General features: G+C 46.2%; 1 protein-coding gene across 3 annotated transcripts in view; it reads right to left on the bottom strand.

Annotated features, from left to right (window-relative positions):
* PDE3A (phosphodiesterase 3A) overlaps window positions 1-15,806 on the bottom strand; it is a 275,510-nt gene that overhangs the window by 27,376 nt on the left and 232,328 nt on the right. For all 3 annotated transcript variants that reach the window (XR_014172142.1, XM_081926814.1, XM_081926813.1), the window contains 6 exons: window positions 11,205-11,465; window positions 10,456-10,610; window positions 8,793-8,908; window positions 6,525-6,744; window positions 3,894-3,979; window positions 2,435-2,604 (listed from right to left, as the gene is read on the bottom strand). Coding sequence is in view for 2 of the 3 variants with exons in the window: in XM_081926814.1 (XP_081782940.1) it covers window positions 2,435-2,604; window positions 3,894-3,979; window positions 6,525-6,744; window positions 8,793-8,908; window positions 10,456-10,610; window positions 11,205-11,465 (1,008 nt within the window). In the remaining variant the exon portion in view is untranslated. The remainder of the gene's footprint in view (window positions 1-2,434; window positions 2,605-3,893; window positions 3,980-6,524; window positions 6,745-8,792; window positions 8,909-10,455; window positions 10,611-11,204; window positions 11,466-15,806) is intronic.

Below are 15,806 nucleotides of genomic sequence, written 5' to 3'. Positions count from 1 at the left end.
ATCTGAGACTATGCTGGTATGCTTGCCTTTGCTTCTCCCACTTCATGCCTCTCCTGGTCCTGGGAGACCAGGGCTGAAGGGGAGATTGTTGCAGCAGAAGGGGGAGACCCCTGTGACTTTTCACCACCCTTACCCATCCCTGCCTCTTGGCTTCTCCCCTCTCCTGCTTCTAAACTTCTCTCTGCCACAGACGCTCCCTTCTCACTAAACCCTGTTACTTCTTCTGTTTCTGACACCCCCTCCTCCCAGCCTTCTCTCTCTGACCACTTACTGTCATCCCACCACCAATCCCCTGGCTCTGAGCCTTGTTCCTTTGGGGGTTCTCTGGCCAGTGCCTCCCAGATAGTGCCTGCTGGGCAACTCTGTGCTGAACCAGTCCATGACATCAGTCACAGCCAGCATGGCCAAAGTCAAGGATGGTGGGAGATGTAGTCCAGCAATATCTAGATGGGCACAGGTTTCCACTCTTGTGTAGATGCTTGCAACTCTATGCTTTCTGCAAACAGATCTCCACCCTGGTCTACAGGGCTAACTGAGCTGGATGTGAAAGTTACCAGCTAGCATCTGATGAGGGAAAGTTATTTGCTTTTTAAAAAAGAACTCAAACTGGCTTGGAGGGTGGGCCCTTGGCAGTGAGGAATTCTCTTCAAATCTTCAGCTTGGACTCTTTTGTACCACCCCGGGGGGGCTATAGTTATGAGCCAAATGTGGATATTTAAGAGCTTAATTTAGGCCACATCTGCACCTTGTTGCACAATCATTCACAGCAGCCCTGCTCCATTTCGCTCTCCATCTCCTAATGTTTTTCTTGGTTTGCGCGATACGTTTGATTTTCACTTAATTTTTTTTTAAATGGGTTTTGCTGTTTTGGAGTTCTTCATCTGTGCCATCAAAAATAGAAAGCTGCATGGGAGTTCTCATCTCTTTAGAGGGTAGTTTGACTCTCTCTAGCTAAATACGAGATATGGGATGGTGACAATAAGAGTATATACACACCTGTGGGGGCGGCTTGCAACAGAACATTGCAGTGTGGGGAGTTTCTGTACAGGATTCCAGACTTCCTAGTCCTTTCCCCCTCTTCCCCATGGTTTTCCATCTCCCTACCACCACCCCTAACATAATCAGCATTCCGTGGCCATTGAACATACTGACTGGAAGATAGTAAGAAATAATAAGCACTCATGGAATAATGTTGAGCTTCAAGCTGCATTGGTTGCCAGTTTCGGGGCACAACTCAAGGTGCTTCTGTTAGCGTTTAAAGCCCTCAATGGCTCAGGCCCCAAAGACTGCCTCCTTCCCTACAGACCCTTTTGGGTGCTGAGATTGGGAGAAGGGGCCCCCTTGGCAGTTCCTCGACTCTATCAGGAGCTGCAGTCGGGGGTAAGTAATGAAGCATTTGGTATCTGTGAAGTTAACTCCTTATTCAAAGAAACCAAAAGTGTGCAGGCCTAGCAATCACAGCAGCTCTTCCCAATGAGGCAGTTGCGAGCGCGGATTGGCAGAAACATTGACAAGAAAGTACCCGGACCAGCCCTGAAAATATATACCAGTTGGTTCAGGCCACTGATTCATTTGGGGCTTGCCGATCAGAAGGTCGGCGGTTTTAATCCCCACAAAGGTGTGAGCTCCTGTTGCTCTGTCCCAGCTCCTGCCAACCTAGCAATTTGAAAGCACACCAATGCAAGTAGATAAATAGATACCGCTGTGGCGGGAAGGTAAACGGTGTTTCCGTGCGCTCTGGTTTCCATCACAGTGTCCCGTTGTGCCAGAAGTGGTTTAGCTATGCTGGCCACATGACCAGGAAAGCTGTCTGTGGACAAATGCTGGCTCCCTTGGCCTAAAAGCGAGATGAGAGCTGCAACCCCATAGTCACCTTTGACTGGACTTAACCGTCCAGGGGTCCTTGACCTTTAACTCTGACAGGTAGTGGCTCTCAGGACACCTGCTGCCTAAGCTTCTCTTGAAGGAGGATTATGTGGGGCCTTTCTCAGCCTAAGGGCCACATTCCCTTATGGCCAACTTTTGGGGGGGGACCAGGTCAGCAGCAGGTGGGGCCAGAGGAGAAAGTAGGCGGAGCAACAGACTCCCAGCTTTGTACAGCAAAAGCTACATTCCAGCCATGTTAAACCTAGAAGTGCCCGTCCTTCAACCAGATGAGCAAGAGGCGTCATCACAGTTCAAAGGGCCACTGAGGCTTGTGGCCTGGTGAGAGTCTTGAGGGCTTGAGGGCTGTGTCTGTCTCCCGTGCCTGGGGCTCCACACCCTTGTCTTAAGCGGAGATGCTATGGTTCGAGTGAGAAACCTTTGGTGTGGCTCAGCCACAGAGACGTGATCCAAATGGGAAATTATTATTTTTTTGCAAACCTTGCGGCAGTGCCTTTCCCCCCGCAACAGGCATGCTATAAACACACAGGCAGAAAAGTGAATGAGATACCTCAGGCGGCAACAGAGGATGCAGTATGATCGTTTCTGGTGCGTACGTCCTGCAGATGGACCCCACGCGCTCCCGTTCCTTGGAGCACTCCGTCTCGTCGTCATTCTGCAAGATGTCGCTGCTGTCGCTGTTGTTTGTTTCATAGTCGGAGGTGGCTTGTGTTGGGTCCTCTGAAAATGCAAGCCCAGCTGCCTGTTAGTTGCTGTCATGGATCAAGCTGGTAACGGAAACAGCTCCTCTGAGCTGTCAAAAGCTGCTTCCTACGCTCCTGTGTGGCTCGCTCTGCCAATCTCTAAATTCGCTCAGGGCAGACAGAGAGAAAGACAGGAGCCCCTTCTGTACCGTGCATTTAGAGCTGCTCCAGGCCACTTTAAACAGCTGTGGCTTCCCCCAGAGAATTCTGGGAAGTGTAGTTTGTTAAGGGTGCAGAGAATTGTTAGGAGATCTCTATTTCCCTCACACAGCTACAATTCCCAGAGTGGCCTAGGAAAGGGGAATGTTTTTTTAAAAAAAAAAATACAAAAAACTCTGGGAATTGTAGTTCTGGGATAAGGTCCCAGGAGAAGTTGCAGCAGTTTAAAATTACTATCTACATATATGAATGAGACCCACTCTAATTTGTTTTACTAATATTTGCTGATATATATATATACACAGTCATACCTCAGGTTACAGCCGCTTCAGGTTGCGTTTTTTGGGGTTACGGACCGCTGAAACCCGGAAGTACCGGAACGGGTTACTTCTGGGTTTTGGCGGCTTCGCATGCGCAGAAGCGCTAAATTGCGCTTTGTGCATGCGCAGAAGCGCCAAATCACAACCCGCGCGTGCGCAGACGAGGGTTGCAAACGCTGTGGGTTGTGAACGTGCATCCCGCATGGATCACGTTCACAACCCGAGTATCCACTATATATATTTGTGTGTGTGTATACACACACAAAACACACATATGCTGTGTGTGCAGTGAGCCTTCGGCTCAAGTGGCGGTTAGGGATTGGTAAAACCTGGTCTGGGGGAGGGTAGGTGTGGCCATCACTTGCCCCTCCATTTTAAGGGTATTCCGTTAAAGGGATCCAGGGATGTGGGTCCTGTCCGAAGTCCAGGTATGGGCTAGGGCCATGCCATGACCCCACTGGGGACCCTGGGGGAGCTCTAGTTGATGTACATCAACAGGGCTCCACCTATCGGTAGATGATCCATATGAGACTACCTGCATGGCGGGCAGGAGTCAGATATAGTTGGTTCAATTCCAGTGCCTATACCACTCACATTCTGTAACCAATACAGTTGTGGCCTAAATTTGCCCATTAACCTAATATATTCTGTCCAGGTGTTATTATTCAACATAAGGGGTCTTGAAACGCAAGTGGCAAATGCTTGGATAAAAACAAACAGCAGTGGCAATAAATTGTCAATTTTAGTGATTCTTTTCCCCTTTTAACTTCAGACCCAACTTGCCCACCTGTTCTGTTCAGGGTGTGCATTCCACCTTCCCGTCTGCTCAGAGATCCTTCGCTGGGTTCTGCTGGGTTATACGGTCTGCCGCAGCTAGAGCACAGGTCAAAGGACAGACATTGTGTAAAACTAGAGGGGTGAAAATACGTAGCAGTTGCCTGCTTCACACAGCTCACAAAGGACTGTGCCCTGTATGCAGAGAGCTGGGTGCGTGAAATAGGAATGGAAGAGGAATCTGTTTTAAGCGGATTCATACAAGGAAACCAGTCTATTGACGTTCACCTGCATCAAACTCTTGCACTGAGCACCCATTTATGTCTGAGCTGCTTGTGCATTTTTTTTAACGCCCAAATAATTATGAGCAAAAAAATTGTATAACACAAATAAGGTCCCATGCAGAACTATATTTCTATAGCATAACTACAAATATTAATGCATATTTATTTTAATACCGTTACATAAATTGTTGTAGGTTATCTTTTTCTGCGCTAATTCCTTTAGGAAACCTGGATTATATACAGTGGTACCTTGGGTTACATATGCTTCAGGTTACATACGCTTCAGGTTACAGCCTCCGCTAACCCAGAAATAGTGCTTCAGGTTAAGAACTTTGCTTCAGGATGAGAAAAGAAATTGTGCTCTGGCGGCGCGGCAGCAGAAGGAGGCCCCATTAGCTAAAGTGGTGCTTCAGGTTAAGAACAGTTTCAGGTTAAATACGGACCTCCAGAACAAATTAAGTACTTAACCCGAGGTACCACTGTATGTGCATAATGTTATACAGTGGAACCTTGGTTTTCAAACTTAATCCATTCCAGAAGACTGTTTGGCTGAAAAGTTTAAAAACTTAGGATCAATGGGCTGGTTGCAAAGCCAATGGGGAAAAATGAAAAACGTGGCTCAGAAGCTGTTTGGCTTCTGAAAATTGTTCGAAAACCAAAGCAGTTACTTCTGGGCTTTTGGCGTTTGGGAGCTGAAACATTCCAAAATGGAGGCGTTCGGGAACCGAGGTTTAACTGTATCCAATGCAGCTGAAGATTGGGAGATTCAGGGCAGCTAAAAGAAAACACTTCACCATACAGCACAGGGTTAAAACTATGGAACTCACTCTCATAGGAGGCAGTGATTGCTATGGCCTTAGATGGTCTTCATGGACTCATGGAATTGTAGAGCTGGAAGGGACCCCAAGGGCCATCTAGTCCAACCCCCTGCAATGCAGGAATCTCAACTCAAGCATCATCCATGACAGATGGCCATCTATCTTTATAAATAGATTGGACAGATTCGCCGAGGAGAGGACTATCAATGGCTACTAGCCACAATGGCTATGCTCTGCATCTAGGGCTGGAGGCAATAATGTTTCCAAATCCCAGATGCTGGAAACCACAGGAGGGGAAAGAGCTCTTATGCTTGCCGGTTTCCCACAGGCATCTGGTTGGCCACTGTGAGAACAGGATGCTGGACTAGATGGGACCCAGCAAGATATTTTTATGTTCTCAAACATATAATTCAATTCAAAGTGTTGGTGTTGACCTTTAAAGCCCTAAACAGCCTCGGTCCAGTATACCTGAAGGAGCATCTCCACCCCCATTGTTCTGGCCGGACACTGAGGTCCAGCACTGAGGGCCTTCTGGTGGTTCCCTCATTGCGAGAAGTGAGGTTACCGGGAACCAGGCAGAGGGCCTTCTTGGTAGTGGTGCCCACACTGTGGAACGCCCTCCCACCAGATGTGAAGGAAATAAGCAGCTATCCTATCTTTAAAAGACATCTGAAGGCAGCCCTGTTTAGGGAAGTTTTTAATATTTAATGCTGTATTGTTCTTAACACTCGATTGGAAGCCGCCCAGAGTGGCTGGGGAAACTCAGCCAGATGGGCGGGGTATAAATAATAAATTATTATTATTATCATGCATATAATATGTGAGAATTGTTGATATTTTAAACTAGACAATGCCGTTGCAGTCAAGATAATATAAACTCATGTATGCTGGCTGCTTGGCATGGCTTAAAATATCACCCTTCTGACTTTCTTTCCCACCAGAATAACACAATGGAGAGAGACCGGAGTACGCAGCGACAAACGAGCCTGCTGTAATGCCACACAACTTTTTAAAAAGTGCAATTTTTAAAAAGCGAAAACTCAAACCTGGACACAATTAGGAGTGTTACATAATAGCATTAAGAAAACACAACCTATTGCCACTGAGCTTTTAAGCAAGACCAAAACAGCCTGTTTCTTGGAACCCTTTGTTTTCTTTTTTGGATGTTGCCATGGATCTAGTTCCAAGAAGTCAAAATATAGGACGCAACAGAAAGGCAAGTCCGCCTGGCGACGGCCAAAGGGACTTGATATTGTCTGAGGGACCTGATGTAGATGGGGTGAGCCGAAACAACACGTAGAGTCTCAGCTCAACTCTTCAAATACTTTAGGGGGACAATCCAGGAACCCCAGGACCTTGTGCACGCAAGCTGAGCCACGGTCCCCTTCGGTACAGTGGAAACGGGCAAAGTTATCACAGCTGCAATTCTCCCACCCCACCAACACACACACATATTGCGTTGTGCAGAACAGAGCCTTGAGGACGAGGGTGGGGAGAGGGAAATGAAAGACGGTTCCAACAAGTGTCAGACAAGCATCTTACCTGCTGCAAATGACAGGCGTGGCCACGACAGGCTCCGAAAGGTTAGGGGCGCTCTGGGTACAACCCAAGACCCTATGGGGCTTCAGCGTTTGCTTAGTGGCAGTGACCGTCGACTCGGGGAATTGTTCGCTGGAGGTCTTGCTGATGGGGCTGCTGGCTGGAGTGCCGTGGATGGGCGAATGGCTTGGGGAGGTAAGAGGCGAAATATTTGGTGGGATACCTATTAGGAGGAAGAATGACAAAAAAATAAAGGGGTATGCATTTAAAGCATTTATATTCCATCTTTCCTCCAAGGAGCTCAAGCAAGGTTGGTGCTCCTCCTCCCCATTTTATCCTCACAGCAACTCTGAAGTATAAAAGGTAAAAGGTAAAGGAACCCTGGACGGTTAAGTCCAGTCAAAGGTGACTATGGGGTTGTGGCACTCTTCTCGCTTTCAGGCCGAGGGAGCCGGTGTTTGTCCACAGACAGCTTTCCGGGTCATGTGGCCAGCATGACTAAACCGCTTTGGCACAACGGGACACCGTGACAGAAACCAGAGCTCATGCAAACACCGTTTACCTTCCCGCTGCAGCGGTACCTATTTATCTACTTGCACTGGTGTGCTTTCGAACTGCTAGGTTGGCAGAAGCTGGGACAGAGGAACAGGAGCTCACCCCATCACACAGATTTGAACCGCCAACCTTCTGATCAGCAAGCCCAAGAGGCTCAGTGGTTTAAACCACAGGGCCACCCGCTCCCTAAAAGGTAAAGGACCTTCTGCGAGGTAGGTAAGGCTGAGAGACAGTGACTGGCCCTAGGTCACCCCGTGATCTTCATGGCTGAGCAGGGATTTGAACCCTGGTCTTTCCCAGGTCCCACTTGCTTCAGGCAGACCAAAGCTTCTCCGACAGAGATTTCATTGGAAGTTCTTACAATGCACAAGATGCTAGCCAGGACAGGGCAGAAGTTCCAATCACAGCTTTAAATACTCCATATGCTAGTAGGATGAGCTCAAAATGGGAATTGCATTAGCTAGCAAATAGGCCCAAATAGGACTAATTTAGCCAGCTAGCCCTGGTGATCGTCTAATGTTTATTGGATGGATTTCCCCCTAAATTGATTTTAGAACTTGGAATTTATTGTTATTCATGCTTTTATACTGTATTTTATGCTGTTTTTTGTTGTATCACAATTAAGTGTTTTAAATTTGTTGTTAGCCGCCCTGAGCCAGGTTTTCTGAACCGGGAAGGGCGGGATATAAATAAAAAATTATTATTTATTATTTATTATTAGCATGCTTAGGGACCCAACACACACATTCATGGAGCAGTTTTAGAGTGCTGCCAAATTTTCACATAGCACAGGGCGCCGCTGAAATCAGAGCCCAAAATCCGCCACTGACAAACTGAACTACGTGTGGTTGTCTTGGGCTTCTTTGGAAAAGGGTGAGATCTAAAGGTAACAAACTAGTGTGCAAAACATTTTAAAAACTTGTTGTGAATCTTCAGGGGGAGCTCCCCTCTCAAATTTGACAAGCTGGGGGCAGGTAGGAGGTGTTTAAACCTTCCCTGCAGGTCATTTTTCAGATCAAAATCACTCTCCTGTTGGCTGCATTTCCAAAAGGTATTGCTGGTTTTTTAAACACACAAATGCACTGGAGAGAAAGGTTTTTTTTCTTCTGCTCTTCCCTCCCTTCTTCCTGGCCTGCTGCTGCTCTGATGAAATCTAGAGGCTTCCTTTGGTTGTCTTAAATTTAAAACAAAAGTGCAGAGAGATGCGTGTCTGCCTCATTGCTCCTGAGATGCAAAAGAATGGAAGGTCTCTGCTAATCCCCTCTTCCAGTTCATGCTGGGGACCATAGGAAGCCAGACCATTGAGTCCATCTGGCTCGGAATTGTCTACACTGACTGGCAGCACCTTCCCACGGTTTCAGGCGGGGGGCATTCCCAGCCCTACTCTGGAGATGTCAGAGATAGAACCTGGAACCTTCTGCATGGAAAGCAGATGATCTACCAACAAGCTACGGTCCTTAACATAGGATGTGAAAGAGCTCTTTGCCACTCAGCTTGCAGAGGAGTAAGTCAGAAATTACAGCTAATACTTCTGGTCTTCCACCTGTGGCTCAATTCAAAGCGCAGTCTGTGCTACAGGTGCAAATTTAGTGCAGCTAGGTAAGAAACATAACCTCGGCTGTTCCCCACTGATTTTAAACACAGCACATTTAAGAGACCACCTCTGTTGTGACCCATAACCTCACAGCGCATCTATATGCCCAAGAGCCAACCAACCTTGCCGACTTGGCCGCTTGGAATTCAGATGGTTTGCAGCAGACATTGCATAGGAGGCAGAGAACGACCTGCTTTTGGTGAGGTTCATCAGGAGGGAATTGTTCCAGGCGTCGGAGCTGTGGAAAGAGAGCAGAGATCAACCGAGGGGTTATAACCAGCTGTTTCTGCTTGGACCAGAGGTGTTAGGACAGAGTGGGGCTCGCCATCTCCAGGAACAGCCCTGTCTAGCCCATCAGCATCCTGCTTCTCACACTGGCCAATCCCAAAGCAGGACCAGTGAGACATTTCACCATCACAATTCTATTGCACCCATTATAAGTGCAGGCCAAGATATTTGACTTAGGAGTCTATCATTGCTATCCCATGGCCATATAATTCATGATGTTGTTTTGTGAAAGACCAGTGCTATCTCTGACCAAGATAAGCTACTTTTTTGGGAAGGGGGGAGTGGCAAGGGGAAATTGCACAGTTGCTTCCCCAAATGATTGCATATGTTCTCCATAATGTTCAAAGGAGGAAGACTAGATGAACAGATGTACCTATGGATACGAAATGCAGCTGGCTAATGCCCCTTGTCTGCCAATGAATGTCCAATTAAAAACACTGAGACATACACTCTTGCCTCCAACCTGTCCCTGATATTATGCCTCTCTGCCTGGTGTTCTTGCTCCTCTTCTGCTGTCACTAGATATTAAGCCCTGCAAATTTTGGATCATGCACTTACTTCAGGCCCAACTGGATTGGCAATCCGTTGCTCTTCTCCAGCTCTCCCACTCCTCCTCCAGCTATCTGATATCGCCTCCCAATTGTGGAATGGGTCAAGGCAATGGCTGGGACTCAATGTTTTAAAAGCGTGAGAGCACTACTTAGACGTATGCGTGGGAGTGAAGAATTTTAGAGGTGATTGGTTAAACTTTTTTTTTGCAGAAAAAGATTTCCATTCCCAATCTGAGAATAGCATCTGTTCCTTTTCATTATATGCCGAAAAAGCATAATTAATCCCTCAACTACAGGCTAAAGATATCCTTTTCAATCAGATCTGACACTTATAAAGCAACATTTGATGGATGAATCAATTTAAAGTGTGATAACTGAATGCTCATTTAATTGGTTAAGATTTTTCAATTTTATGAAATTGTCCATGAGAGATTATCCAATGTTTTTTACCACTCTTTTTATTTTCATGTTTCACTTTCTTAGATATACAGTGGGGTTATTTACTCTCTGGTGTCATCAGTCTTCTGAATAATTCCCTCCTTTATGATTATCTGGGAGACAAGGCCAGGGATGGAAAAAGGAATTGCAGCCGCACTTGAGGACTTGATTCAACTTTTCACCTTTGCTGGAGCAACATCTGAGCTATTTAGTTTCTGTCCAAGGTCCTGCAGAATATGCTTTTAGTTAGTTTCTGCCCTGTTGATAATCTCCTTCAAGTCCAATTGGGAATCTCTGTGGGACCTTGGCATGATCCCAGAGCAGGAGATCTATGAGAACGGTGGTCTTAGTCTTTGTGATTACACCATCAAAAGACGAGTCATAATCCAATCCAAAACATCTACTGTTTCCAGGAAGAAGTCAACCCTCTTAAGGTTCTCAGATGCTACAGAGAATCACAGGACTTTTGGTCATCGAACCACCCCCCTACGCACAATTATTTCCTCACCCGGATGATGAAGTATCGTGAAGTTTGATGCTAGCACTGCGGTCTCTTCTCACTGGAGCTGGCTCCAAAGTGGGCAAACCAGTTGCAGATGTGGTTGTTGTCCAAGTGGACGACACTCGTCGCAAAAGACCTGGGGGCAGACTTTTCCGGAAGCGCTAAGGATAAGACAGGAAGACTTTTCAACTGGGTAGTATTTCGTCCATGATCGCCAGCAGTTACTGGCAGTCAGTTTGCAAAGAAAACATTGTGAATGGGGTGGGGAGGAGAGGGAAAGAATTATTTTTAAATGAGTAGCCTGTTAGCTTCTTCTTGTAGCTTGTATAATTACAAGATTACAGTATAAACTTAGAAGGGGATTGAGTGGCTGTGACTATTACAAAGGGACCCTGAGCATCTGAATTTCCCATTACACTACTGACTGACACTCAACAGCACTCGGGGTGGCCTTGGGCTTGCATGTGAGCCCTTGTGGAGTAGTGGTTTGAGTGTTGGACTTATATTAGTGAAACCTGGGTTCAAATTCTGACTCAGCCGCAAATAACAAGGTTATTGGATGACTTTGGGCCAGCCCTTGTCTTTCAGCCTATATATCTCACAGGGTTGTCATGAGTATAAAAGGTGAGGGGACTGTGCATGCCGCACCCTGAAGCATCTATTTCACACAGAATGTCTTTTCTTACAGTCACAGAATTAACACCCGAGGAAAAGAAAAACCAACATTTCCCACAACCTGAAAGAGGGACGCTCACCTTGGGAATAGTCAGCTTTTCTCCCTTCTCTGAGCATTCCTCTGAGTCAGAACAGGTGTAGTTCTCATTGAAAGATGCCAAAGGGTTGATCCTCGGTTTGTGGATGGCTTGGAAGGTTAGCTGTGTGTTGAGCAGGTTGCTCACCGCCCGAAGGGAGGTGCAGACGTTTGGTGGTAAGGAAGGATCTGCCAGGAGGTCTGTAATAAGTCCATGAGCCTCTCCCATGACTGCAATGTCAACTGTAATACTGGTGCCCGAAGACTGGAAGTAGAGAAAGAGTGAAGCTTCAGCAAAAAAGAAATCAGAACCCATACCAAGGTGATCTCTGCACTGCAAAGTTTGCCCTCATTTATGCCATATTCAATACTGTGCTGGAGATTTAAAATTTGTTATGTACAATGTCCTGAAATCCATTTTTCGGAAAGGATGTGCTGCATACATTCTCAAAATAAATATTGCATATCTCAACGCTCTCATATACCACTGAAAGAGGAAATGTATACCTTGCCAATGCAGAAGCTCTGTGTGTGTGTGTGTGTTTCACAGATGAACAAAGATGACAAACACTTCTTTTCCTGGTGCAGACATACCAAATGTTTAGTAACTGAAGGGGGTGTACCAACAAATAGACAATAGCCCTCCTTATTGCTTTCATACATGCAGAAACTCGGCACAAGAGTCATTTCTCCTGGTGCTATGTTTACCTGTATGTTTTGCAAAATGTGCAACTTGACTCCTGCCCATCATAGAGTAAGGTTCCCCACCATTGATATGGATTGGGCAGGGGAAGCTCTTTGGGTGATGAGAAGGACACAAGTTGTGCAGTCAGCTGAATGCTACAGGTGAGGTAGGGATGGAAGAAGCAAATTTAATGACCAGAGTCCCCCATGCATGTACACACACTGCTCTACTTTATCATGATATACTTTATCATCTCCTTGGTGTGTTCTCCAGGGTCAAGACACATCTGACGTGACATCTAGCTTGGTCCTTTGTACAGGGGCAGCTTCATAAGCTGCAGGTTATGTGGATCCGGCAGTGCAAATGCAGTCATATATTGTCGCTTGCCCCAGATTTGCCAGTATAATCCAAGAGTTGATTAGAGTGTGGTGCTGATAACACCAAGGTTGCAGGTTCGATCCCTGCGCGGGACAGCCACATATTTGCAGGGGGTTGGACTAAATGATCCTCAGGGTCCCTTCCAAGTCTATTTTTCTCTGCACGTCCAAAGGATGTTACCGTAGAGCTGCAGGAAGCTGTTTTCCTTCCTCCCACCTTGGCAGAACCCACAGTAGCTTTAGCCAAAATTGGTCGATTCATTTGATTGGAGGGCTTGCAACCTTTTCCCAACATGAAACAAGTTCACCAACCAGACAAGGAGACCCTGGTCATTCTACATGTCCTATCAATCAAGCTCTCTGGCAAGCCACAGGCCGCATGCATGCACACACACACACGGGTGCACACACAAACACACGCACAGAGAAAAGAAACAATGAAAAGGGTTAAGATAGACTGCAGGTTATTGGCATGCAGGGTGCAAACCGAGGAACAGGCAGGCAGCTGTGCCTGGCTTGTCTTTGCCCTTTATAAAATAACAGCCCGACCATAAATCATGATTCGATATAGTTTCCAAGTCACATCATGAACTCTCTGGCCAAGTGTCTTAAAACAAAATTAAAAGTAAACACAGCTCCTTTCTCTCCTCCCCCTGCTTCCCGACTCTTTTAATTTCCAAAAAGCCTTGAGCAGCACATGCCGGCAGCTTCGGTGGAAATAACAGGTTATTTTAGAATTTGCAGACAAGTCTCCGTAGGGATTTCTATCCCCAAGATTAAGCAGGGATGAAAAACATGCTCCATATACTTGTTTGACACGTTTCTCAGAAGGACGGGGGCTCTTCTGCAAAAGGCAAAGAAAAGCTGTTGACTTTGGAGACCTTATAAGGATGATCTGTAGCTTTGCCCAAGGAAGAGTTTGCGTGCCATCTCTGTAACTCATGTCAAGCTGACCCAGCTGTACCGTTTGGAAACTATTTAGGTGTTTGTTTACTTTTTAAAAATTGGTATAGTATTTACCTCATAAGAACCTCTTAGCAGTGCACGATCTTCTCCTTCAGGTGTGGAGTCCTGGACTCCATTACCTGACAAAAGAGGAATCTGACCCCTAGTCCCTGACACTTAACCAGGGTCAAGGCAACAAACCACGGAGAGTGCTAACCAGGGTTAACAGTCATGTCCGGATCACGATTCTGCAATCAGAATCTTGGTTCTCTGAAATTATGTGCTCCAAAGGTCGGGAGAAGTGTCACTAATAGCAAGCCTCACTGTTGGAACAAATTTCCCCACTTCCACTTCTTAGGGACGTGACAATGGGATGGGACTGAATTCTCAGAGATAACATTCCCTCCAACTGATCTGTAAAGGTAAAGGGACCCTTGACCATTAGGTCCAGTTGTGACCGACTCTGGGGTTGCGACGCTCATCTCACTTTATTGGCCGAGGGAGCCAGTGTACAGCTTCCAGGTCATGTGGCCAGCATGACTAAGCCACTTCTGGCAAACCAGAGTAGTACACAGAAACGCGGTTTACCTTCCCGCCAGAGCGGTACCTATTTATCTACTTGCACTTTGACGTGCTTTTGAACTGATAGGTTGGCAGGAGCAGGGACCGAGCAACAGGAGCTCACCCCGTCACGGGGATTCGAACTACCGACCTTCTGACTGGCAAGTCCTAGGCTCTGTGGTTTAACCTACAGTGCCACCCGCATCCCTAACTGATCTGTAAAGGTACCAATTTTGGTTTCAACTGACATTTCACTTAAAATGAATATCTAAGGTAAAGGTAAAGGACCCTTGACAGTTAAGTCCAGTTGCAAACAACTCTCGGGTTGGGGCACTCATCTCGCTTTACTGGCCAAGGGAGCTGATGTTTGTCCGCAGCCAGTTTTTCCGGGTCATGTGGCCAGCATGACTAAGCCGCTTCTGGCAATACCAGAGCAGCGCAAAAAACACCGTTTACCTTCCTGCCGGAGCAGTACCTATTTATCTACTTGCACTTTGACGTGCTTTCAAACTGCTAGGTTGGCAGGAGCTGGGACTGAGCAACGGGAGCTTACCCCGTCGCGGGGATTTGAACCGCCAACCTTCCGATCAGCAAGCCCAAGGCTCAGTGTTTTACACCACAGCACCACCCACCTTTGCTAATAAAAGGACTACGCAATGATTTACTTTCCCTCTATCTACAAAGGAACCTTTGTGTTACGCTTAAAGTGGAGTTAGGCCACTGGTCCGTTGATCCATCTCGCTTATTGTCTACATTGATGGACAGGGGTCTCTCCCTGCCCTACTTGTAGATGCCAAGGAATGAACCAAGGACCTTCTACATGTGAAGCAGATGCTACATCATTTCCTTATTTTTTTGCTTTCCAAGAGATCTGATATCTACACAGAACCTAACACAGCCTCATCTGAATGTCTGCTGCCTCCTCTCGCCCTCCATCTTAACAGGGTAAGCCTAACATAATTTAGCTTGAAGTAAGCCCCATTGAATTCAACATGGTGTACTTCTGGGAAGACTCTGTACAACATGATTGCACAGTAAGACTCTTACAATGCAGAGAATAGCCCCCCAATTTTATTTTTATTTTGCTTTGCTTATCATCTAGTCAGATGAATAGTTCTGAAGAAACTCAAAAGCTTGCAAATGATTTTCTTTTCTTTTCTTTTCTTTTCTTTTTACATGTTGGTTGGCCAAATAAAGATTTGGCCTTAATGTGGATTTTGGGATAATTTGGACTCCACGTTGGATTTTTATGTTCTGGTTATTTTTGGACAACAGCAACAAATCATAACGTTTCCAGTCTGACGATCTCAAGCCTTGTCCCATTTTGAGATGAGACGAAGAGATTGTCAAGGGTTAGGAATTTCCTGTGTAGTCGGAAATGCAGTTGCCATTCAAACTCCCTTAATATTCGGCATCAGAGAGGGAAGGGAGGGGGCAGTGCATAAAATAAAAGAATCAGTCACACACACACACACACACACACACACACACACACACACACAAAATCTTGTTTCACTTTTATTACAATGTAGAGGACAGAAGGGATTATATATCCATAATGGGACTCAAGATTGCTTTAAATCAGGCATCCCCAAACTCGGCCCTCCAGATGTTTTGGGACTACAGTTCCCATCATCCCTAGCTAACAGGACCAGTGGTTAGGGGTGATGGAAACTGTAGTCCTAAAACATCTGGAGTGCTGAGTTTAGGGATGCCTGCTTTAAATCATGCATTGAATTTAGCACGATTCCCTCTTTGAGAACCTGGCCTTGGCCTTCTTCATAGCCTGTTCAATTTGTAAAAATTTCAGATGGTTATAAATTGATAACTTGAAATGGTCAAGCGGGGATGGTAAAGAAAAAGACAAGAGAGAAATAATGGCAACTTATGCTTGTTCTAAATTTGAATTGGGCCGCCTAGCAAATGTTAGCCTAGAGGAGATGGAAGAGATGACTGCCGATCGAGACACAGTTGCCTCGCTGACTAACCCAAAACCCAAAAGACATTTGCTAGCAACGGGCAGGGTGATGGAAAGGAC

This window comes from Podarcis melisellensis (genome assembly GCF_964234715.1).
Source record: "Podarcis melisellensis genome assembly, chromosome: 10".
Taxonomy (NCBI): domain Eukaryota; kingdom Metazoa; phylum Chordata; class Lepidosauria; order Squamata; family Lacertidae; genus Podarcis; species Podarcis melisellensis.
This window is presented reverse-complemented; position numbering and strand designations above follow the sequence as displayed.